Source organism: Lissotriton vulgaris, chromosome 5 (assembly GCF_964263255.1).
Source record: "Lissotriton vulgaris chromosome 5, aLisVul1.2, whole genome shotgun sequence".
NCBI lineage: Eukaryota > Metazoa > Chordata > Amphibia > Caudata > Salamandridae > Lissotriton > Lissotriton vulgaris.
Genome location: NC_141693.1, coordinates 738,676,754 through 738,701,750, shown reverse-complemented (window position 1 = coordinate 738,701,750; position 24,997 = coordinate 738,676,754). Strand labels below are relative to the sequence as shown.

Here is a 24,997-nt window from a genome sequence, read left to right as displayed (position 1 = left end):
GTCAGACAATATTTCTGCACACAATATTCTGACATACACCGCCCCTCTCATTGACACATATGTTGGAGCACTAGAATTGACACTATCAACCAAGTAATCATAATAACACATAATTCTATTCTGATCTTTTGTGGAAGATAGAGAAGTGATGGCACTGCAACAGAGAGAGAGGGAGATTCAAACTCAGCACATTGCATGTGTGTAGGCGAATGTGTATGCTTGTGTATGTGTGTGGGTGTGCATATATATATGTGTGTGTGGGTGTGTGTGTGTGTGTGTACGTGCATGCATGTTATCTATACCTGAGGCTGCTTAGCAAATACCCAATTAAGACCAACACTAAAACGTTGCTGAAAATATTTATTGATTTAAACAGACATTGGGCCATGGCAAAATGGTCAAAAAAGGAAAACATTGCCCAAATTATTTTCATGTAGATTAAAATTATGAAGACGGAAGAGACGACAGTGGCATAACATTAGCCCCCCTGGGGGGTGGGGAGGGTAAACTCCAGGGGGCTTCATCAGCACAGTACACTGACTGGCCCTGGGACCAAAGTGGTAGGGGGTTTGCATTGGGGCCCCTCAAGTTTTGTTACCTCACTGTGAGAGGAACTGGGCAGGGAATAATTAGCCGAGACGTGGATGAAAGACAACACTGTGTATAATAATTTAGAAATAAGGGAGATGTGGAAAGGCTGATTTCTGTAGACAATAGGGTTGTAACCAAGCAATTGTCAGTTTGAGATCAATGGAATCCCTGCATCTGTCTTGGACAGGATTAGAGCAGAGAGGACACTTAAGGAAATGTGAACAACAGAGTGGGGATCACTTGGGTAGGGAAATGCCCAGGATGCCTTTGGGATTATAAATAAAACATCAATGTCTCAACTGGTATTATTGAGAAGATTAGTTATCAAGCTTGCACAAAACATTGCGAAAAAAGAAAAGTAGGGAGACTCATAGTTTGTTTAAATGTGCCCAAGGCATCATATATTTAGAGGAGTGCAAGACAATTGAAGAATCAAGGACATAGGTTTTATGGAAAAATTGGAAACAGTTGTATCAGCACTGCAAGAAATTAATACATAAGTAACCCGAAAACTTTGTGCACACAAGTGCTTGTGACTCTCAAAGGTGGATGGCGCAGGTAACAAGTATAAAAACAGCAGTGCCGCGAGGTGAAGAAGTGACAAATATATACAGTGGGACTTATGGTTCATAGTCAGTTATTCAAGTGAATTCATGACACCTATTCTAAAGCTTTTTTATGGACCATAGTGAAAGGCGCCGAAAGTTGTGCTGGTATGTCGATGGCGTTTCGATCCTAGTGATTTAGGATCATGATCAGGACCGGATTACTGAATGAAGGTGCTGTACAAAAGAGGGAGAGAGGAAAATAAGAACTTGGAATGGGGGAAGGAAAGGCAGGGAGGGGCGGTGGGGGAAGGTGGGTGGTAATTGTATACCTGGAAGCTTAGGTTGGAAGAGGAGGTGGAGGAAGAGGTTGACGGCGGGTCAGTCAGGCTGGATTCCAGGGCAAGAATGAAGCTGCAAAGGAAAGAGGGCGAGTCAGTGAGTAAATGGCAGGTTACCTATGTATTAATTGCTTGCAGTGCTGATACAACTGTTTCCAAATTTTCCATAAACGCCTATGTCCTTGATTCTTCAATTGTCTTGCACTCCTCTAAATATATGCTTCCTTGGACACATTTAATCGAACTTTGAGTCTCCCTACTTTTCTTTTTTTGCAATGTTTTGTGCATGCTTGATAACTAAACTTCTCAATAATTGAGACACTGTCGTTTGTTTATACTTCCTCACCCAGGTGTCAATCTGGTCAATGGGTTTACTCCTGTTGTTTATACCTACATGATGGCTTTGGTCCCCTGTGTAGGATTTAGGGATCACTCAGTTAGGAAGGAACTTCGGCATCTCCGCTGGCTCCCAGTATAACAGCTTGCACAATTCAAAGCACTTTGCACGGTTTTTAAGTCTTTGACGGGCAGTGGCCATGAATATATGAGAAAACGCCTTCAATGGTATATCCCCGGAAGAACGTTGCAATCCGCGGAGGCAAAGCAAGTGACCATCCCTCGGTGAAAAAAGCCAATTGGGGGGGGGGGGGCAGAAGCGTCATCGCTTGTGCTGAAAAAGCTTGGAACAACTTAGGAGGTAACCAGCCAGGCACGGCTCAGTGCCAGGACACCTTTGGGTAGAAGTGCCCTATAAAAGCTTATTAACATGACATTAACATAACCAGCTCCAACACCGGGCTAAGAAAGGAACCATGCGGGAAAATAAGGGGATGGGTGAATACCCTGAGTTTGTATAGTTGGCGTCTTCCACTAGTGTGGCTTCATTGCACTTGGGAGGTATCCAGTAGTGTTTAATCACACTTGTTTTGAGGTGCCAGAAGTTTCCGTTTGCACAGGTGCCTGTGCTTCCTTGGTGTATTTTTCTGACGCAATGTCTGTTGAGCTGGGTGGAGGGTCGGCGCTGGCATCGCTGTGATATGTACAGGACGGCTTTTGCCCTTTGCATGTACTATCTCGTTTGAACATGTTCTTCATTTTATAAGTTTTGAAGTTCTTCCTGAAGCAGAGAGAGGCTGCTTTGTCACATTCACAAGTCTTTCGTCCGCACTCCTTAGGATAGCCCCCTGTAATGAAGCACAAGCAATAAGATTGATTAAAACCAGAGCCTGGACAGTCCAAAGACATGAGACCAAAGATAAAAGCAATGAACAGATCTTTTAGTGCCCGACTGCCAGGCTCATACATTATCCATCCTAAAATGTATAGCTTAACATCATTCTCTGTTTTAGGCAGCACAGCTGACAATGGGACAGGTGCAGGGTCCCTTTTAGAAAATATCACTTTGTGACACTGAGATCAATCCTAAAAGGAAAGTGTCCTCAACATACATTCATCCCTGTACTGCTCCTTGTTGTGTTGAATAAAAAGATCTGTAAGACACTTCATTCTCAATCAAAATCCTGCTCACTTCAGTGTCAATACCCTCCTCAGTTGGGACAGTTCTCACTGTGCTCTGTACTGCACCATTCCCTTTCTTGGTGAGCAATATCTTTCGAGAGAATTTTGTTGACAGTTTTTACATTCAGAAAAACCTCAAACGAAGCTAACGAATGTCAGAGCTCACTAGAAAGACAAACCAGCTTGTATCTACCTAGATTCTGTTAAATAAAGGGAAACCTTGTGTCTCGAATATAAAGTTATCAAGGTCAAAGTAATTAAAGACACTCATTTGAGTATCAGCTTGGCATTTATGCATAAGCGGTTAGGTTTCAGCACACACAATTATCAACAGTAATTAGGTTAAGCAAAACCAACACTAGTGATACATCATAATATAATTCAAAAACCTAACGTTGCACTAGAACACTGTGTTGTCATACTAATCACCCTATACAACATGTCAATAGAAAATATTACTACATTAGAAATATGAACTATAGAAAATAAACAAAGTCCTAAGATTCAGATGAGATCAACTCCTCCCTCGAATTGGCTAAATGACAGTAGAAACCAAGACAGGGGCTCCCCCATGGCAAATTCAAGTCTAGATTGCAATGATTGATTACAACCACAAGTCCCCCTAGAAGCATCCAGTGAGAAAACTAATGACGAAATCACTGGGCAGGACCAACTAGTGTCTCAAATGATGCCCCTAAAACTCCTCCCAAGATGGCTTATATACCATCCTTGTCTATTATTCCATTTCCTATCACAGAGGAAGTTCATACTGACGGTATTGCACCTACCAATGGTAAACCTGGATCAGTTCTGTCATTGAACATAGCAGGCTTAAAATCCAAAGTAAAATCACCAGAGTGGGCATCCATTATAAGCCAGTATGAAATATGCCTATTTCAGGAAACCTGGTTATTAGAACCACTGCATTTCCCAGGATACTTGAATTATAGCATCATAGCAGAGAAGCGTGGGAGAGGCCGCCCATCTGGTGGTCTGACAATATGGGTCAGACAGGATCTTGCCATAAAAATCAAAGCCATAACTACAAATCATAGTGATCTGCAGGCATTAAAACTCGAGTTTCCCAATAAAGAGCCCATTTATATTTTTAATGTTTATGCTCGCAGCACTGGAGGGAAGAAATCTGTAGTCATGGCACTTTTGGAAGATATGCTAGAATCCCAACCTGTACATTCTAATCTAATTGTAGGGGGAGATTTTAAAGTAACTTTTGAACCCCTTTTAAGTGATAACTGGAACATATCGGACAAAGAAGATAGGGAGTGGGGGGTACCGAAACTTGATCTTGAACCAATTAAAAGATGGACTCAAGTATCGATTCAAATCAATTCACTCTGTCTTAATAAAGGATTAAGATCAACCAATGGCAGAACCGCTGGTGACAAGGCCGGGAAAAATACCTTTGAGAATGGTCCCCGAACGAGCAGAATTGACTATATCCTGGTCAGTCTGGGTCTATGGAGATTCCTCCAAGATATGTTAATTACGGAAAGGATAGAGAGCGACCACAACCCCTTGTGTTTAACTCTCGCCTATTGGAATTCTCCTGACCAACTCGGAGAGGAGATGGGTGCCACCTCTCTTACTGATACTGTTGTAACAAATGACATTCGTCACGTCCGATGCTCCAAGGTTCTATTAAATCAAGAGAGTGCTGACTCTATATCCAGCAAATTAGCCCAAGCAATTTGCGATTTAGAGATTTTATTTAAAAAGGATGCATTACCCATAGTAATTAATGAGGCAACTGGGATCCATGAGGCCTTTTTTGGAGATTTAAAAAACTATTTTGTTAGGCCTTGTAGGTCAAATGGTCCCCACGTACCTCAACCACCAAGATGGTATTCAGGGGAATGCAGACAGGCCCGCTTGGATTTGGGTATAGTGATAAAGCTGGGTCTAGCCAAAATATCCGATTGGCCAGGGCTGCGTATAAAAATGCCGTCTCAAAAGCTAAACGCAATTGGGACGAGCAAAGGTGGAATGACCAAAAGGAGGCAGGATCCCATAGAGACACCCGAAGGTTTTGAAATGTTAACAAGTGGGGTGTGGATGGAAACCCGGAGAAGCCGCAGAACTGGGTTCCGCGGGATAAATGGGTATTATACTTTGAACCACAATATGCGAAGGGCGAGGCCATACATCTCCAAACAGAGGTTCCCTTCTCGCCTTTCACGGAAGATCCATTTACATTAAAAGACGTGGAATGTGCCCTAGACCTAGTGGTCCCTGATAGAGCGCCAGGTATCGATGGTATTCCCACGGATCTATTCTTGCAGGAGAGAGGTTCCTGGTGCTATTACATACTCCTCTTGTTAAACATGATCGCTAAGGGTGCCCCATACCGAAATCATGGTTCGGGGCAGAAATGATTCCTGTCTTCATAAAGGGGGATAAATCTTTGCCCGGAAACTACTGCCCGATCAGCCTGATCGACACCTCCCCAAACATTTTTGGCAGGCTGATCCTTGATAAAATATTGGTATGAGAACGGGACTATAACATCTTGTCCAATTTGCAGGCGCGTTTTAGAATATCCATTAGCACAGTCGATCAGGTACTGCCTTTTACTATGCTGTACTGGAAGACTGTGATTCTGGGCTGTGGCAGCTTATATGCTGGAGTCATAGACTTGAGAGCGGCATTCGACCTGGTCCCCCGCCCAACTCTGTGGAATGTTCTTAAAGATATGGGTTTACCCAGGCCCCTTCTATCATTGGTAATAAAACTCCATGACCACAACTACGCTCAGGTTAGGTGGGGAAACCCCGGCAATGTCAATGCGGCAGGGCTGTGTCTTGACCCCAACTTTATTTTCCCTTTATATTAATGATGTGGCTAGAATATTAACTAATTCTAACGTTGATGCCCCTATCCTTGCAGGAGCTAAAGTACCGATTTTAATATTCGCAGACGATTGTCTCATAGTAGCAAAAACCCCAAGTGGGTTGCAGAAAGCGTTGGTGATTTTTGATGAATTCTGCACCACTCGGGGTTTAGAAGTTAACGTACTCAAATCCAAGTTCATGACTTTTAATGCTCCCAAAGCTTTTAGAGGTACTGTCACTATGAATGAACGCCCCCTGGAGAGGGTCCAGGCCTTTAGTTACCTAGGTGTGTGTATCCAGAACGATTTATGCTGGAAGCAGCAGTTTGAGCTGGCTACTCTGAAACACCGGCAGCTCACAGGTGCCCTGTGTCTGGAACACTCGAGGTCCCTTACGAAACCAATAGCCCCTGTACTAACGGTTTATAAGGGTAAAGTGGTTAGTTCTGCCCTATATGGAGTGGAAATGTGGGGGCACGAGAATCTCAGGGGGATGTCGGTTTCAGAAAATTCATTTCTAAGGAATTTAATTAAACTACCTCAGAGCACCCCTCTGACTCCCCTCTTTTATGACCTAGGGCTCTGTCCAATAGCCCTTATTGCATCCCTACGCCCAGTTTTATACTGGAGGTGGATCTGGACCACGCCAGAACTGCCCACTTATACTCGGGGATTGCTGGACATAATTACCAGTGGCAATTCCTATAAAATTAAGTGGCTGGTGCATATTCGGGGTGTCTTATGTGAACTTGGCCTAAGAGAATTGTGGGAGGACCCAGTGAACGCAAGGTCTCCCCCCAAGAAGGTACTCAAGGACCTATACTGGAAGTCTGTGGCCCAAAAACTTTTTAGGAAAACAGACCCCTGTTCCTTGACCGGTATGTTTTTGGACATTAAAGAGGGCCCAAATTTGGAAGCTTTTTGGGACACCATTCTGAAACCCCGGACCGTAAACTTTACTTCCAAGTGAGAGTTGGGAGTTTGCCTGTAAGAGCTTTTACCAGCAGATGGTCTTCAGGGGATAAACCTTCCTGTCCAGGTTGTCCGGCACTCTCTGAATCTATTGGCCACCTATTGTTTGAATGTCTAGCATACGCGGCCCCCTGCCGGTTTTGTCTGCGCCCAATGTGCAGGTTGCTGGGTACCAATAGTGGATTGGTTGCACTTAGAATAGTCTGTACCTGCAGCAATTTGACTGTGTATGTAGCCACGGCAAAATTTCTGGGGTGGGCATGGTCCATTAGAATCAAATTGTTAACAAATTAATTTAATATTATGGATGCAAACATTTTCCTATTCAAGATTTGTGTTATAGTACCTTTTAAGAGTATACTTATGATATTTTACTATTTTAACTAAATTTTAAGAATATTTATTTGTTTTAAACATTCCTATATGTACTGTATGCTTTTATGACAATCGTCGAATAAAGCTTGTTGACTGGCAAAACAAAGTCATGCTTTATGAAACCCAATCATGGTTGCATTAATTCAGTGTCTTTGTCTACACATTTACCCAGCATTCCCTGTGCACCTGTCAGTCTCTCTACACCCGTGCCCAGGTGAGCAGACATTTTCGATAAAACTCGTTATTAATCTGCTCCAATTTTACACTATAAATCAGGGCCTTGGTAATCTTGACATCCAATGGAACAAAATCTCGGCAGGACAGCTCACATGGCATTTAAGGAAAAGCGATTCATGGAAACCCTAGAAACATATCCAGAGACCCTTTAAGGATTATCGATTTGCGTGTATAATCGTCTTGCACTCCCACCCCAAGTAAATTCAGGAAAAGATCGGAAACAAAGGTAGTTATATTTTTAATTGTTTTCTATCGATACCCCCAAAAAATCCTTTTTATTACCAATATTTTTATAGTTTTTTTTTTTGCCATCTATGTTGTGGTAGAAGCCGATGGAAATAATCCTTTAATGGAACAAAGTGGTCATTGTCAATGGTTAGGTGTGAAAATACAGAACTACCTGGTCTACGCCTTCGATGATAAAGACAATAGGTTAGAGTTTATTTCATGATTCGGACACAAACAGCTGTTGAACATCAACAGTCCAATTTCTCCATTCCTATTCCCTCATCACATTCCTTACATGCACATTACAACACATCCCGCAAGTTTAAAAACGGCCAGGAAAGTACAGGAATAAAATATGTAACGTTAAATACAAAAAAATTAAATATTAAAAAGACAGCCCCAATTTACCTCCTGATAATGAAAGTAACTACTAAAAGACAACCAATTTCACCCTTTTGTAATATCTTTCACACAATAGATTTTCTTTGGTGTATAGCCGACTCACATGGATTCTGTTCAGTTCACCCCGCAGGTAAGTAATTTGGCACATTGGGGTTGGTGTGAAGGGCACAGAAGCTGCTCCGTCGCCGGGGATCTGAGTGTGTCCACTGTGACTGTCGTCAGGGAATCGATTTTTGCACGTTGTTATTCCTAGAGGTCACTTATAGTTTCATTTTCATTTGCTCGATGTATTAGAACGCAAGTTTCCGACGCCATGTGGACCATCTCTGCCTTTTTGCAAGGCTGTTTTTTTCTACATTTCAGTGGGGGGGGGGGGGGGGGGGTGTATCTTTGCCCCTTAGCTGTTTACCCAGATCTTTCTCTCCCGCTTGCACAAAGTGTGAAGAGGGGAGCAGGGAGATGCAGCCATGCAGGGGAGAAGTGTTATCACTGATTGTCCAGCAGGAGGAGCTTGCAGCACACAGGAAAGCTCATCACAACGTGGACTTTTTAAACAACCCTCGGCAAGTCAGCAGTTGTTGGGCACGGGTGTGTGCAGCTCAGGTTATGCAGAGGAAGAGCAGACATATCAAGTATTTGCAGAGCCAAAAGCTCTCCCCTCTGGGACAGCTTTTAAATTTAGCAACCTAGTAGGGGGTGGATAACGGGGGAGGAGGGTTGGATAACTGACTGATTAAAAAAAAAAGCACTAGAGAGCGTATTGTGCTAAATGCTTCATAGCGCTTTTAGGTCCAGATTGCAGAGAGGGGGTAGGTGTGAGTGGGTGAGAAAGGAGGAAGAAAAAGAGTACAACGAAGGGAAATGGGACACAAGATTGTGGGAAGAAGGGAAAAAGCAAGAAAGAGGACACAAGGGAAGAAGGAAAGAAAGAACAGATCCATAAATTCACAATCTGTATATGGTGAGGATTAGATGTGAGTTACTACTTTTTACCAGGTTAGTGCCTTTCCATTTCTGGTTCTTTACAACAGTGTTAAGCTCAAATTGTTATAAATTCTCATATTTATATATTTCCCTCATCTTCGTTGCTTAATTTTGCTTGCGAGAAAATGTCACTCATAGTTGTTGAATGTCACTCATAATTACACTGAAAAGTTGAAAATGTCACACATTGCCACCGCATATAGGACTCTGGTCATTCTTTTTGGTTAAATATGCTAGAGGTTGCAAACAAGTCAACCTTGATACCTCTGTACATATATATTATTATTGCAAAAAGAACAATTGAAGGACAGAATACAGAACAATGTCATACATTCACCACAGTACAGAATTCTGGGCCTAAATCCTTCATTTTTTTGCTTTCTATGCAATTCCAGTTTGAACCCAGCCATATGCAAATCAGTCTTGGTTTGCATTTGACCAAGTCTAAACTGGGGTGGCATGGTGAGCATACAAATGATGGATTAAACCCAGATCTCTTGACTGGGAGTGAATGTTTTGATTTGTTCTGCATTCCGTCCATCAATTTTATGTCTTTGTACTGATGGTGTATTCAACTGTGGAAAGAAAAACCAAAGGGAATGATGGACTGAGTGTTGAACATTGCAAGCACTAGCCCCCAGTCAACTGATCTGATACCGGTCCCAGGATGCTTGTTTCCGGTCCAGGGAAGACCTGGCTTGGCAGTTTGGTCTGGACTGTTCCCATGAGGCACAGGGTCGGACTGATTTGCATATGGCTGGGTCTAAACTGGGGTGGCGGAGTGAGCTAAAGAATGATGATGGATTAAACCCATATCAGTTGACTGTGGGTGAGTGCTTGCAATGTTCAACACTCCGTCCATCATCCCCTTTAGTTTTGCTGCATTCAACTGTGTAGCCTTGGCGCTATACCACGTGTCTCTTGGACCTCTTTCAAGTGCTCACTGTTCTTTTTACCCAGCATCAAACCCACCCCACCACGCTACCTGCCATGGGCAGCAATCTGAGGGATAGCCCCGGGCGGCAGAAGCTCTAGCTACGCCCCTGCTTCATTATAAAAAGGAGCGGCATTAAAACATACAAAAAGTAATCACCAAGTGCAAGCAGGTATTTTCGTACATTTGTATTATTTCTAATATTCTGAGCATTGAAAATTGGTTTAGCATAATAATACCTTAGATTGTTATAAAAGTCGCAGAACAGCATAAAGTGCTGAGTGCTTTGCTTAGTCAAACCATCACATGTGCAGGGCGTTATCATGTCCGAGGGACAAGGCTTCATATTAGGAAAAGCGACCAACTGATGGACCGTACCAGATCTAACTCTGGTCAAGACATGGATGTTATTAACACAGGACAAATGGTATTGAGAATCCCCCCAGCGAGTAAGAGACATGCAGAAAGCAGTTGTCTGATATTTTAGATCTTTGTACATTCTGTGATCATGTCTGTTTTTAAACAAGCATTGGTATAGCAGCTAGGTCTCGCTTTTGGGACCTTATAAGTATTTAGTTATGCAACACAATATCCTTGGTGCAGTAATATCAACTGTTGCATGGCTAAACACTTATAAGGTCCCAAAGGTGAGACCTATTGGCTATGCCAATGGTATGTGCATCAGCTATTTGTGAGGGGACTTGGACTGTGCAACCAGCACTGTGTCTGTCCTTTGTGCAAGGGAATCATGCACTGCCTCTCTTTTTGCACCACATCTAGGTTGTGTGTAAGAGAAGCTTGCACTGCTGCTGCCTATAATGTACGTAACCTATGTGTGAGCAGACAATGCTCTGTGCAGCCAGCACTGTGTCTGTCCTGAGTGCAAGGGAATCATGCACTACCTCTATTTCTGCACCTTTAATGTGTTGAAAGGAAGCTTGCACTGCCGCTGCTTGTGATGTGCATCAGCTATGTGTGAGCAATCATTGCACGGTGCATTCATTGCTGCAACTTTCCACTGTGGAAGGGAATAATGCACAGCTTCTGTATTTCAGTACATTTGGTGTGTTGAAGGTACTCATGCACTGTGTCTGTATTTCTGCACCATGGTTGTGTGCGAGGGAAGCTTGCATCACTGCTGCCTGTGATGTGCATCAGCTATGTGTGAGCAGACATGGCACAGTGCAGACATTGCTGCAACTGTCCTCTCAGGAAGGGAATCATGCACAGCCTTTGTATTTCAGTACATTTGGTGTGTTGAAGGGACTCGTGCACTGTGTCTGTATTTCTGCACCATGGTTGTGTGCGAGGGAAGCTTGCATCGCTGCTGCCTGTGATGTGACTCAGCTATTGGTGAGAAAGACATTGAAGTGTGCAGCCAGGACTGTAACTGTCCTCTGTGCAAGGGATTCACACGCTGCCCCTGCATTGCTGTTCCTTCTTTGTCTGCAAGGGAAGCTTGCACTGCTGCTGCGTGTCTCCTGGAGCTTAGGAACATATTTTCACATTACAAAATTCAAAATGATTATGTTTGACAACGCTTCTTCCAAACAGAGCTTTAGCAACAGCACTGCGATCTTGATAAGCAAAGTGCCAATCTGCCTGGCCGAGGTGTCAGGAACAGGGCATCCTCTCAAGAGCCAAGCATCGCCCCCTTTCGGAGCAAGCGGTTAATCTATGTAAACAAAAACTGTGGAATAATAATTAAAAGATGCCTCAAATGCCGGGTCCCGGGGGAAGCAGAGTCGCAGACTAGTCTTCCCCCGGGGTCAGTCGCGCGAGGGTAGGACCAGGTAGGGGGATGGGGTGGAGTTAGGGGGTGGGTATAAGAGTGCAGGGGAGGAAGGGAACTTCCTCTTCCTGCGCTCAGCACCATCAGGAGGGAGGTTATCGAAAGGGAGTTATTGGAGTATTGATTAAGTGGCAGGGAGCATTAAGTTTTTTCAGTAGTCAGTCAGGCGGAACGATTTAGGTGGGATTGCAATCTGTGTGATTCCGGTGCTTTTTTTTGACTCATTGACCGGTGACTTGGGATTTTGCTTCGCGGTGCTGTGGCAGCAGAGGCGATGGCAGGCGTCTCTGCTGATGAGGTGAGGGCGGCGCTTCAATTGTTAGGGCGCGTGAGGCAGGAGGATCTCCTCCGGCCCGGCGTTCTCGGGGAGGCATGGGTAGGTTTTACTCGGCCCCACGGGTGGCCTCGGCAGGGGTGGCAGCGGCGGTTATGGCATGTCAGGAGGACCCACCACCGCCGGTGATGCAGGCGGTAGTGTGAGGGAGGGGTGGGGCCCGACGGAGTCCGCCCGCGGAGGCAGGCAAAAGAGCCTGCCTTCCCATGTAGTATTTCCCCAGCTGGATTTTGTGGCGCAGGCCAGGACTGCACAGTGGGTGTGCAGGTACCACCGGGGGAGCAGCTAACAGAGGCAGATGCACGTGAGGGCAGGCAAAAGGGGGCAGGGCTTCTGTTTTTTCAGTGCTGAGAGGTGCTTTGGTCAGCTAAAAGGGAGTTGGTGGAGGGAGGGGCGGGGAGAGGGGGGCTCTTTGAGTCAGGCACCTTTGCATGCTTCCGCTCCTGCAGAGAGGGAGGATGACCTGAGGCAGTGGGAGGACGCTCCCATTGACCTCTCCATAGGCTCCAGAGTTCACACCCCGGTTCCGGTGGGGGGTGTAGGGGAGGGGGTTTAGGCTGAGGCACAGGTGGGGGATGTCATGGAGGGAGCCCCAGTGTTGGGTGGGGGCCCTGTGCAAGGGGTGTCTCACGATTGGTTATTGCTGCCTGGAGTGGGGTATCAGTGCTATTGCCCGCCCCCTCCCCTCCCGAGTTGGGGGGCACTGGCATGGGAGGACAGTATTCAGGAACAACGTCTGCTTGTGCAGCTTAATGAGGCGAGATGAGCTGAACAGACTGCGGCCCGGGTTGGCGCGGTTTGGGGGGATGAGCTAGAGGGGCCCCCCACTCCTACGTCTGAGGAGGAGCGGTGGGCAGAGCAGGAGGAGGCGGCAAGGTTAGCGAAGGGCAAGAAAAAGAGCACAGAGTGTAGTAAGGGCCAGCATGCTAGGTCAGGGACGGCCAGGACAGATTTGAGGTCCGATGGTGCCGGGGCCCACTCAGGTTGGAGCGACCTGGGGGGCAGGTGGGGTTCCAAGCCGGCGGCTGTCGGCAGAGTTCGGGGTGGCCCGGCGGGGCGCAAGATGGCCCCGGGATGGTGGCTTGAAGCAGCAGAGCGGTCTGCGGCGGCCATCCCTCTGACGTGGGAACAAGCAGCTGCGGCGGGTGTGTCTGGGGGTCAGAGAGTGACTGCTGTGAAGAGGAACAGCGTGAAGAGGGCTGTGAAAGAGGTGTTGTGTGCGCCTGTGGATGTGGATCCAGTGGTGGAGTTGGACTATGATGATGAGACTCAGGAGCTTGAGGACGGGGAGGTGAGGGATGACGATGACGGGACGGGGGAGTGAAGGACAACAGTGGCCTTGGGGTTTTACAGGTTCCTAGGCCATTGAAGGGCAAGGAGAAGGCGGAGGCATCCAAGGTTTCTACCCCCAGAGGACGGCCCAGAGAGCTGCACTCATCGCTATCAGGTGAGGGGACTTGGTGGGCAGCGTGGGACGGTGAGCCAAAAGGGAGTAAGAAGAAAGCATGTAGGTCAGTGGGCATTGGGGATTGATCTGTCCGGGAGTTCGAAGGGACGCTAAGGGTGGGCTGCCTTCGGGGGACAAGCAAGTGGATGGTAAGTCTGTTTCTACGGCTGGGGTGCAGACTGACAAGGTGGACGGGAAGGATGACAAAGGGGACGACAAGCTTCAGAAGAAGCTCCCCTACATGGGCTGGCAATGCCCCTGGGGTCTCACCTGTCGGACAAGATTAAGGGTAGGATCTGAAAACATGAGTATGTGGACGTGTTTAAGTTGTTGCACAGGGAGGTGCAGGCGAAGGAGGGGTCCGAAGAGGAGGAGTGGGAGTTGGCCAGGCGGCCCAGGGTCCCTGTGACTATGGAAAATTGGACTTCGGCGTTTATCATCTACGCTAGTATCTACTGCGAGAAGCACCTGGATAGGGCTATAGCTTTACTGAAGTACATGGACATAATAAGGAAGGCTCAAATACAGTTCGGTGGGTTTGCCTGGGTGAGCTATGATGAGAAATTCAGGGCTAGGGTTAGCGCTAATCCCGACAATCATTGGGGTGAGGTGGACCAGGAATTGTGGATGCAGTGAATGGCATCCACGCACTCGTCAGCATCTACACACACTGCCAGCGGGTTGCCCGTGGCTTATCGGACCTTTCCGCTGCGTCCCGCCCATAGAGGGGTTGGGGGCTGCCGCCGGGGCCGTTACCACTGGTCAGGCCACCAAGCCGGGCAGTTATAACATCGGGGCATGTTGGAGCTACAACAGAGGCTATACCTAGCGATACCTTGTACGTTTAAGCACAAGAGCTCCAAGTGTGGAGGGAAGCATGCCCTTACGCAGTATCTTACCCTGGTCACCCCCTTGGAACAGTGGCAGAACGCAAAGGTAAGGGGACAGGCTGGGCAGAAAGGCGCCTACACTGGTTTAGGTGGAGGTGATGGCCCGGTGGCTCTCGAGTTACCCGGATCAGGAGGCTGCGTTGCGAATTCAGTGGGGTTTTGCAGAGGGCTTTAGGGTGGGCTATCAAGGTCCCAGAGTGAGGAGGTGGGCAGAGAATTTTAAGTCAGCAAATAAGTTGCCGGGAGTGGTGGCTGCCAAATTGAAGAAGGAGGTGGAGGAAGGGAGAAAAGCTGACCCGTTTTAGCGACTGGCCGACGAATGACCATATCATTTCTCCACTGGGGGTGGTACCCAAGAAGGAAGAGGGTGAGTTTCGGATGATACACCATCTCTCGTGGCCTGAAGGTCAATCTGTGAACGATTTCATTGCTGAGGAGGACTCGAGGGTGCTTTATGCGTCGGTGGACAATGCGATCCGCCTAGTGCGGGTGTGTGGGTCAGGGGTGGAACTGTCGAAATGTGAAATTAAGTCGGCTTTCCGCCTGCTGCCTATACACCCCATGGATTTCTTGCTCCTGGGAATGCAATTCGGGGGTGCTATCTACGTGGACAAGGTTTTGCCCATGGGATGTGCTATTTCCTGCACACTTTTTGAACTCTTTAGCACCTTCCTGCAATGGGCCTTCACACGGTTCAGTGGGCATAGGGACGTCACCCACTATCTGGATGATTTCCTCCTCTTGGGGAAAGCACACTCTGGGGACTGAGGCAGGGCTCTGTCACGTTTCCAGGAGTTGTCGATGCAATTTGGTGTCCCCCTGGCCCCAGAAAAGACAGCTGGCCCCAGTTGCAGCCTGACGTTCCTTGGGATTGAGCTAGATTCCATACACTGGTTGGCTCGGCTGCCCGTGGCAAAGGTGACGGAAATTTCGACGTGCCTGTTGGGGGCGATCCGAGAGAAGAGAATTGCTTTGAGGGTAGTGCAACAGCTGTTGGGTTTCCTGAATTTCGCGTGCAGAGTAGCCAGGGCGGGACGACGTTCTGCGGGCGGCTCGGCATGGCCATGTCGGGGGCAGTACTTCCACACCACAGGGTGCGGCTCTCCATGGGGGTTCGGGTGGACTTGAGGACTTGGCTGATGTTCTTGAAAGATTTCAACGGAGTTTCCCTGGACTTTGAGAAAGAGAGGGCGGTTTGGCAATGTTAAATTTACTCTGATGCAGCAGGGGCAGCTGGTTTTGGGATTTTCTGGGATGGCAGGTGGTGCGCAGAGAGCTGGCCAGCTCACTGGATGAAAAAGGGGGAGAGCATTGCCTTTCTGGAATTCTTTCCTTTGCTAGTGGTGCTGGAGGTGTGGGGTCCCGAATTTCAGAACAAAACAGTGCTTTTGCATGTGGATAACATGACTGTGGTTGAGCTGGTTAACCGCCAGAGATCCAGGGATCTGAGAATGTTGAGATTACTGAGGAGTTTCATGCTGAAATGCTTGCGATTGTATGTGGTTTCTAGAGCCAAGCATGTCCCTGGAGCAAATAATGACATTGCGGATGCTTTGTCTCGTTCGCAGTGGCAGAGGTTCCGGCATTTGGCACCAGGAGCGGATCAGTGCAAGACCGGGCTGCCGGATGGCATCTGGGCCTTGGGGGAGTGAGAGTGATAGGCCTGGTTGAACATTCTACTGCTGATACCACGAGAAGGACATATACACTGGCTTGGGCAGAGTGTGGCTCTTTTATGGGTTGGCGTGAGGATTCTGTTCTTGGGACCGCGCAGCAGTGGAGCAGGGTGTCCGGCAGTTTGTGTTGCATTGCATTGACAGGGGGCTGACGGCTGCGACTATATCTGGAAAACTGGCAGGAGCGGCTTTTTACTTTAGCCTGTTTTTAGGGTTTGATCCTACGAAGGATGTGATTTTAAGTAGGATGCTCACTCAGAGGTTGGGGTAGGGAGAGACAAATGGGAGGAGGGTTGTTGCGGGAGGCAGTTACGTTTGAGTTGTTGGTTTGCCTGGTCGGAGTTTTGCTGGAGTGTTTTTATGACTCTTTTGAAGTGCAGATTTTTCGGTTGTGCATGGTTTGGATGTTTTTTGGGGCTTTTTGGATTTCTGAATTGTTGGGCACATGGTCGATGTGTGGCAGGAGGTATGATGAGATCAGATTGGACGGTGTGCATCTTGGGATTTGGTTGGGGCGTTCAAAGACGGATCAGTTGGGCTGGGGCAAGTGGGTCTGGCTGTGCGAGACGGGTGGGGGGTGTGTGTCCGGTTTCTGAGGGCGAGTCTTGCGAGATATTCTGTCACAGGTCTGGGTTGAGGGTGACGTTGGGACAGTTGTTGGCAGTGTTGTGCATGCCTTTGCGGCGTTTGGGGCAAGAGCCAGCTGGATTTGGGACTCACTCTTTCCGCATTGGGGCGGCGACAGCGGCGGCCCATTTGGGGTGGTCTTGGAAAAGGATTTAGCAGATTGGGAGGTAGAAGTCTACGTGTTGTGAGCGGTATGTGTGGAAGTGAGGAGTATGTGGGTGCGGCTTACCAGTTTGAAGTTTTGTGTTGTTTTAGGCTTTCTTCAAACATATTTCTCTTTCGTAGGTTGTGTGGGTGGATCGGGGGCCAAGATGGTCACTTGGATCGTGGGGCATTCCTTTGTTCACTGGGCATCCAAGTATGCTGGGCAACAGGTGTACGGCCAACCTGGGACTCAAAGGACAACAGCATGAGGTGCACTGGTGGGGTAAAGGGGGGATGCGATGGGGGCACTATTGCCTTGGCTCACAAAGATGGTTCCCCAGAAGGGATGCCCGGACTGATCATACACTTGGGGGAGAATGATTTGGTCCAGCTGTCGGGTTTTGCGCTCTTGCAACTGATGCAGAGGGACTTGGAGGTGCTAAAAAGCAGGCTTGAAGGGACTTGCATTGCCTGAACTGAGTTTGTGCCCAGGAAAATATGGAGGGGAGCAATGAAACATGGGGCTATTGAAAAGGCCCGGAGGAAGCTCAACAGAGCTATGAGACTGTTTTGTGGGGACAAGGACATTAAGGTTATTTCTCAAGATGGACTGCGACTTGAGGAACCGTTACTGTTCAGGGACGACGGAGTGCATCTTTCACATCTAGGGAATGCTTATTACATGATGGAATTGAGGGATATGGTCAGTAAGCTGTGGAACAAGGCGATTTGGTGTTGCAGGTCTGTGTGAGGGAGATGTGGTTGAAAGATGCAATGTATGAACCCAAAGGGGGGTGGGGCAGGTAACCGCCCTACAGGGTGTTACCTGGTTGGCGATACTTTCCCTGGTTGGTGATACTTTGGAGTGGTAGGGGGTCAAGAGCGGGCGCACCCATCTCTCGGGTGGGAAGATTGAATGATGTGTGGAGCTGGAGGCATGACTGAAATGCCAGAGGATATCGGGGTAGGATGCTAGGTCATTTGTGGATATGGATGAGGTATGAAAGGGGCATGGAGTGGTTGGAGACATGAGTCAGAGTGGGTGAAGAGAGCGAAGAAAGGAAGAGTTGATATGGGGTTGCTGTTATTAATGTTGATGTTATTTGTTTATTGTTTAGTTGTGCAGCCTGGTCCTAATAAATGGCCTTTTATGCTTTAACATCTGCGTGATCTGTTTATTGTGCGAACCCTCTAGAGGAGCATGAATTCTGAAGATGAAAGTAAATGATTAAAATAATTAAATACTTCAAGTTGACAAGCATAAGCGAAGTTTTGCCAACGGACATTTGTCGGTAATTAGTTAATTAATCCTAACACAAATTATGAGCCGTGGAGAAGCAGTCAGGCTGAACCGGGCCTTCTGCTCTGAATTACACTTCCGGACAAGGCAGAAAAGAAACAAGATGGCTGTACTGCCATGCTCGCTCTCAGCACGTAGGGATCCATAGTCAAGACTGGTTTCGTAAGGCAGCTATGTGCACATACTTCATGTCTCCAAAAACTGTGCGAGAGAACACTGATAAATCCCCTTACATGGAAACATTAAGTGAAGAAGTTGGTGCACTGCCCAAAAAATTTTGCCTTATGATCATTAAGTATTTTTACAGTTACTCTGTGGTGCACGAGTGCTGTCCTGTTCAGCATTTCCTGCTTTTAGAAAGGTAAACAGGAAACATGTGTTAGTTGCATTGTGTCTTATTTTAACATTGACTCCATGTTGCATGAGCGGAACATGACCACAGAGACATGCATGCACTCTTGAAGAGGGAATGTTAAAAATTTACAAAATCGACATTCTACATAAACACTGGCCTTCTTGTGGCAGTAATATGTGACCGAACCCCACCTTGCCGTTTTGTTAATATTGAATTAAATCATGCACACCCTATACAGCGCATGCTTATGGCATGACTAAACAAGCTAAAGGCACGCACATAGCCATGCCGGTGAGGAGAGAAAACGACGAACTGAAGCGCAGCGTTCCTTAAATTGGTACCATGCTGTTAAAATAAAAGTCATGTGGCCGTGTCGCGGTGGGGGAGGGGCAGAGGAGCGAGAGGAAATACAGATGGCGCCTGATCGGGTGCTGAAAGCTGGGGTTGCGCTCATGCACGCTTGCGTGAACGCAAGCGCTAGGCCAGCCAAAGCGTGGGGTAGCACTTCAAAAACCCACCTACTAAATGTCTCGCCTGAGACAGTGCATGCACTGACTCAGGCGAGACCTAAAAAGTAACCTTATTCTCTTCGATGCGTCAGATGGCCCCTGGCCGTCTGACTTCACAGTGGGCATGTGTGGAGGATGGAGGGGGCGTGTCCGAACCGTGCACGCGTCATTTTTTTCAGCACTGCGGCGGGCGAAGAGGTTAATATGCTTCTTGGTGAGAGATAAAACATTAAGTGGGTCTTGCCATACTGACAAGTTAAAGTACTAAAGTATGTATTCATATAAGAGAACCAGGGACTAAGGCAAACATTATCCAGAGTTAGGCAGTCTAAAATAATAGATTTTGTAAAACATGTTTTCTTGCTTCGACCATATGGAGAACCAAAATAATAAATGTTTTATTAAAAGCCTTCATATACGACAGATCCATCTCCTTATGGGCGATCAGGAATGAAGCCGAAACCGGTACACATAGCAGATGTTTTAAAAAATTGTTTTCCTCAACTTAGAGAGGGTTAATGAGGGTATAACCCCACATTCCCAGCTCAAAAGTGGAGTGGACACCTCTCTGCTCTTATCTATCTCAACCATCTCCTTAACAGGTAGACTACCCAGTATACTGGAAAACCTAAAGATCCCATGATAACTTCTGCTCATCCTGAAGTTAGCATTTAAAACCTGCGAAGCCCAGGCACTGGTACTCGAGAATAAAACCGCTAAATAACAAAAGTTTACTTTAGAAATGGGGGACTACCCAATAAAAAAGCGTCTACATTTTTTAGATTTTTTCCCGAATATTATTGTGTAAGGTTTAGTTTTGTTAATCACCATTTTTTTAAATATCATAAACTCCCCAAATACATTCATTAGCTTCTGGAGGTGTCCTAGATATCAGCACAGCATCATTGTCATACAAGAAAACAGGAATGGGATGACTGGCAATGCTGGGTGCACCGGCCTATAAGGCCTTTCAGGCATCATCAACCCCATTAATAAAACGTGAAAATAGTAGGGGGGCAAATACGCAGCCCTGTTTAATACCTCTTCCTACTCTAAAAGTGGGGAACAAGGGGGCCATATCGAACTTTAGATGATTAGTTCCAACACAGATGTGCAAGGAAACAAACAATCACCCCTAGAGCACCGAGGGAAACAGGGTTGACCATTCTGACCAGAGAATAGAGTCGTCAAATGCACAGCTTAGGTTGGCAAAACAAAGGTAAAGGGATGCCGGGTTTGCTCTAGAATATTTTCCAATCAACATGTCCAAACATATGCATTGCTTAACCGTCCCCAGGCCCTTTCTAAATCCGAACTGTACTTCCGATACAATAGAATTATCCTGTACCCATTCCTCTAACCTTATTAGTTGAATCCTACGTATCAATTTCACTGAGGAGTCCAGGAGGGAAATAGGGTGATAACATTTGGAATCTGAATTATCATTCTTTTAGAAAATGGGTATAATTATTAAGAAGAGTCATACTCTCTCTAGTAGCATTAAACACTGGTGTCAAAATAGGGCCCCGTAGACCCTGGTTGCTTTAAAAGCATTTGCTGGTACCCCATCAGGACCGGGAGCCTTTCCGCCTGCACTATGGTGTAAAGCGAGGAGAACCTCCCCAGAGTGATATTTGCAGGAAAAGAGCTCCAACTTGGGTCTCCCTTACACACAGTTAAGCTACAGTCCTCCTGATTGTTTAAAACTATCAAATAATGAGCTACCCATGCTTCTCAAGAGACTAAAGAATTAAGCTCTGGAGTTAGGTCATTTAAAAAAAAAAAAAAGTTGAATTAACCATATTCCAAAATAGCTTACTATCCTTTTCAGCAACCTAGGTCAGTTTTAACCATGTCTCTCCCTGTAGCACCTTCTTCCTGGCTATTAATACCTGATTTTAATTTTTACAGACAAACTTAAAAGCCATATGGTACCTTGGAGAACTATGTAGGGCTGCTGAGAAGCCTGAGTGCACGGGTGGTCAAGCCACCCGTGATTTCTAGTTTATGTGGGTCTCGGAAATTGTGTCAAAAGAGAACTGCTAGAACATGTGATATGATTAAAGATAAACAACAGCTTTTCATGATCCTCTACCTCCTGCAAACAGTAGCTAATCTCAGCTGAATTCTTAATTATTATTTCATGTAAAACACTATTAGGCTGAACACCGTAAGGTCTAACTGGGGTAATATTAAGGACTGGAGTGGATACCTCGGTTATTAGCCCATAAAGAAAAAGATAACCTGATTGGTTATGGTCATTCATTGGAGTCAGAGTGATACTAGGGATATAAACCAGATCACAAGAGGAAGCAGATACCAGCAGTAGCGGCTCGTGGTGAGAGTGCTGCGGGCGGTGGGGCGGGGCGGCAGTGGAGCAGGGTAGGGGGTAGTAAACTATGGAATACGTCCCAACGGAGGTAAGTAAACAAATAAATAAATAAAATGAATTTCGTTGTGCGCGCTGAATCACATTTGACAATTCTTTAGCATCTCTGTAGTTTCACTTAAGGCAGAGTTCAGAGAGGGCACATTAACCAAAACTGCCACGCAAGGGCAACAAGTTGGTGGTAAATGAATGGTCATTGGATGATATAAAGTCTCTGTATCATTACTCATAGGGAAGTTTAATGGTGGTACAGACTCATGGTTAACTGAAAAGAGTGGCTGGTTCTGTTCTATACTAGCCATGGGCAATATCGGTGTTGGTGGCAATGTACCATCTATTGGATTCGATTTGGAAATATGACTGGTGTAAGATGGCGCAGTAGTGCCCCTATAAGACAATGACTGCGACTAGGTGGTGAATTGAGTGTTACTTTCAGTGTCATCCATATCTCAAATGCATAATAACTTATATACAAATGATCTTAAACTAATTGTTTAAATATGTTGTTTGTCTATGATATTATTAAGTTTTGTCTTTGATAAATTTTATGTATAGATGTTATATATAATTTTCTGTATCTTTGTTGTTTTTTGTTGATGTGTTTGAAATTGTAAAAGAATATATGTATGTAGTCTGTCAAAAGTGTTATGGTTCTGTATGTCTTATATATATATGTTTTGTGTTACTTTATCTGCAGCCCTGAAGAAGTTCTCCAGGCAGTTTGCTAATTGGAACAAAACGTTGGCTGCTTCTTTTTAGAGAAATTTGTAATTTGAACTGATAATAAAGGATTATAAGAAACTCTAAAGAGACTTAAAGGCTTTTTGTTCACGTGCACTGTTCTTTGAAAAGTATCTTCTTGGAATCTGTGAACAGTAGCACCAAAGAGCAACAGGTGCTGAGCAGCATGCACGAACCAGGCTTGTAATAGGCTGACGGTATCAAGTGAGGTGCTTATGCTCAATAAGTCTGTTGCTCGTTTGTACTATTGGAATTGATTGTTTTGGGACTTTTAAGAAGCACTTACTACTGTCTTATATTATTTGGGATATGCCTCGCTTCAACGAAAGACAAGAGGAATTAGTTCAAGATCTTTTCAGACATAGTTCTAACGCCATGCCTTCAGCTCCAATCGTGCAGGGAGCAATGGGATTGGAAAGTTGGAACGTCTTAAAAGACAGGAGCTGGGGTGCTGGTGGGATGGGGTGACATTGCAACAATACATCGATAATAAGAAGGCCCCGAGAGGCCTGCGAATTTTGATATTCCCAACATTTGAAGACCTGAGACCGGAATTATTGAAAGAATTGGAAGTCAACTTAGAAGGAGCTTCATTAACCATGATGCAAATATTAATCAGACGTGCTATAGATAAGGGAGCAAAATTGTTGTAAAAAATTGAACTAGTGGAAAAAGAAATAGAGGCAATTGTTGAGAAGGAACTAATAGATAAGAAGTATGAGATTTTAGGTAAAGTGATCGAAAGCCACCAATTGTATTTGAAGGACAAAAAAATGCGAAAAGTAAGGCGTGATGACAGAGATTATAAAGATGGCCGTATTTATACTTTTGCAAAAAAGTAAGATTCTGTTCAAACACAAGATAGGAAAAGGGGAAGGGATAAAAGTGAAGAGACAAGATCTGTAATTAGTGTCTTATTTTCTTCTTTAAGTAGTGAGGCTTCGAGTAGTGCTAGTGAAGTCCCTTTAGGAGAGGGAGCTTCGGTTTTCGAGAAAAAACGAACCAAATACACATCAGCAACAAACAACAGAAAAAGTTAAGAGCAAAACAAGGAGAGGGGGGAGGAGATACCAAAAGATGGACAAAGACAGGTCTGGGATACCAGGAAGGAATGACAACCAGGTTGAAAAAGGTCTAACAGATGCAACAAGTATTGTAACAGTATTGTAACATGTGGAAGAGCAACAGCCATTAATGAAATACACTTTATGTGTCTCTCCAGATTGCCTAAATATCTGCTGTTGATAAAGGAACCATCCTGTTTTGCATTAGTTTGATAAAGACAGCTCTATGAGGTATGTTTACATTGATGTTTCTCTCCAACTATTTTCAACAGTCGAATGTGATTCGATGTGACTGACTTCTCTCTTTTCGTAGACCCTTTTCTCTGTTGTCCACCATGACTTACCTAATTAAGTAAAAAAAATTGTCTGCCTTCCGAATCGCTATAATTAAAAGAAAATGATACTTCTTTTGCTTCTAGAATTTAAAAACCAAAATATAGACTTTATTTCCAAGTTCCAACTAACTCGGACTGATCTTAATTGTCATTGAATATTTTGTGATGTGTTTGTTTTTTTAATCTTTCTTTGTAAATAGTCTTTTGTATATATTTATGGGTGTGTAATTACTCTATGTTTTATCTTTCGCCCTGAAGAAGTCTCGTTCCTGAGACGAAACGCATTGGCTAAAAAGAAAAAAATCACTTGTAAAATTGGATCTTTTAATCTGTTTTGGATCATCATAATAAAGAATTGATAAAGAAACATCATTCAAGTCCGGACCTGTTTATTATGGGATTCATCTTTTTGATTGACTGGAAGACATTATAGACTGCTGAAGATACTTTTTGATGGGTGCTTATTCCACATCTCGTGGTTTGAATTTTGGGCTCTGCCCATGAAGGAACAGACAGGGTTGTGTTCCTTGGTTTCTTGAGTACCATCGCCATACGTTCAGCTACAGATGTTAACAGGTGCAGGTTTGTTTGCCTCAACCCTTGTCCGAAAAAGTCTTTTTAGGGTTTTATACAAGCACCTTACGCAGTATTTGTAAATTAGGAATCAATAAAATGCAGTAATTCTACTATAATGGACCCGGGAAGTATGAGATCAGGGAGTTTATAAATTGTAACATGACTCATGTGATTTATGTGCTGGCTGTAGCTGTCAAATGATATATGTAGGAAGTACGGTCCGTAGCTTTAAGCTCAGAATTCAAGAACACCGATATACAGAAAGGTGATACAAAATATCCGATGGCGGAGCATTACACGCAAAAACATACAGCTGCCTGTGCGTTTTGGTTCCAATGGAATCAAACATGTTCCAATCAATAGAAGAGGTGTGAGTAGGGAACTAATTCTGAGACAAAAAGCGGAGAAATGGATATGTAGACTTCGTGCTATTAGCCATGTCTACAACACAGATAATGAATTTCATTATTTCCTTAACTGAAATGGAGTCTGCTAATGAAGCATGTCTTCCTGTTTGTAAGGTGAAACTGTTGGGAAGTTTAATTTGTACTAATTCTGTCCTTTTACCCTAAATATACCGCTAGTTATGTTCTATTTCGATTTTGTCTTCCTGTTTAAAATGATAAAACGGGCAGGAGACTTGCATCTCATTGTGGAATTTATATACTGGCATTTATTATATACACGTGGGTAATTTTGACTGATGGCTACGATTATGTATGCTACTTCAGTCCCCTTATCCTGTGAAATATATATTTGCATGTCCTCTAATACCGTTCGTCTTTTTCTGTTGAGCTTACACACTTTTTCTATTCTCTTATTATTTTCTTCTGTTTTTTTATC

At 45.2% G+C, this 24,997-nt stretch overlaps 1 protein-coding gene across 1 annotated transcript in view; it reads right to left on the bottom strand.

Moving 5' to 3' along the window:
* Positions 1-346: 346 nt before the first annotated feature.
* LOC147711467 (basic phospholipase A2-like) overlaps positions 347-24,997 on the bottom strand; it is a 215,838-nt gene continuing 191,187 nt past the window's right edge. The window contains exon 5 of the mRNA XM_086922171.1: positions 347-2,661. Coding sequence (XP_086778297.1) covers positions 2,393-2,661 — 269 coding nt within the window. The 3' untranslated portion in view covers positions 347-2,392. The remainder of the gene's footprint in view (positions 2,662-24,997) is intronic.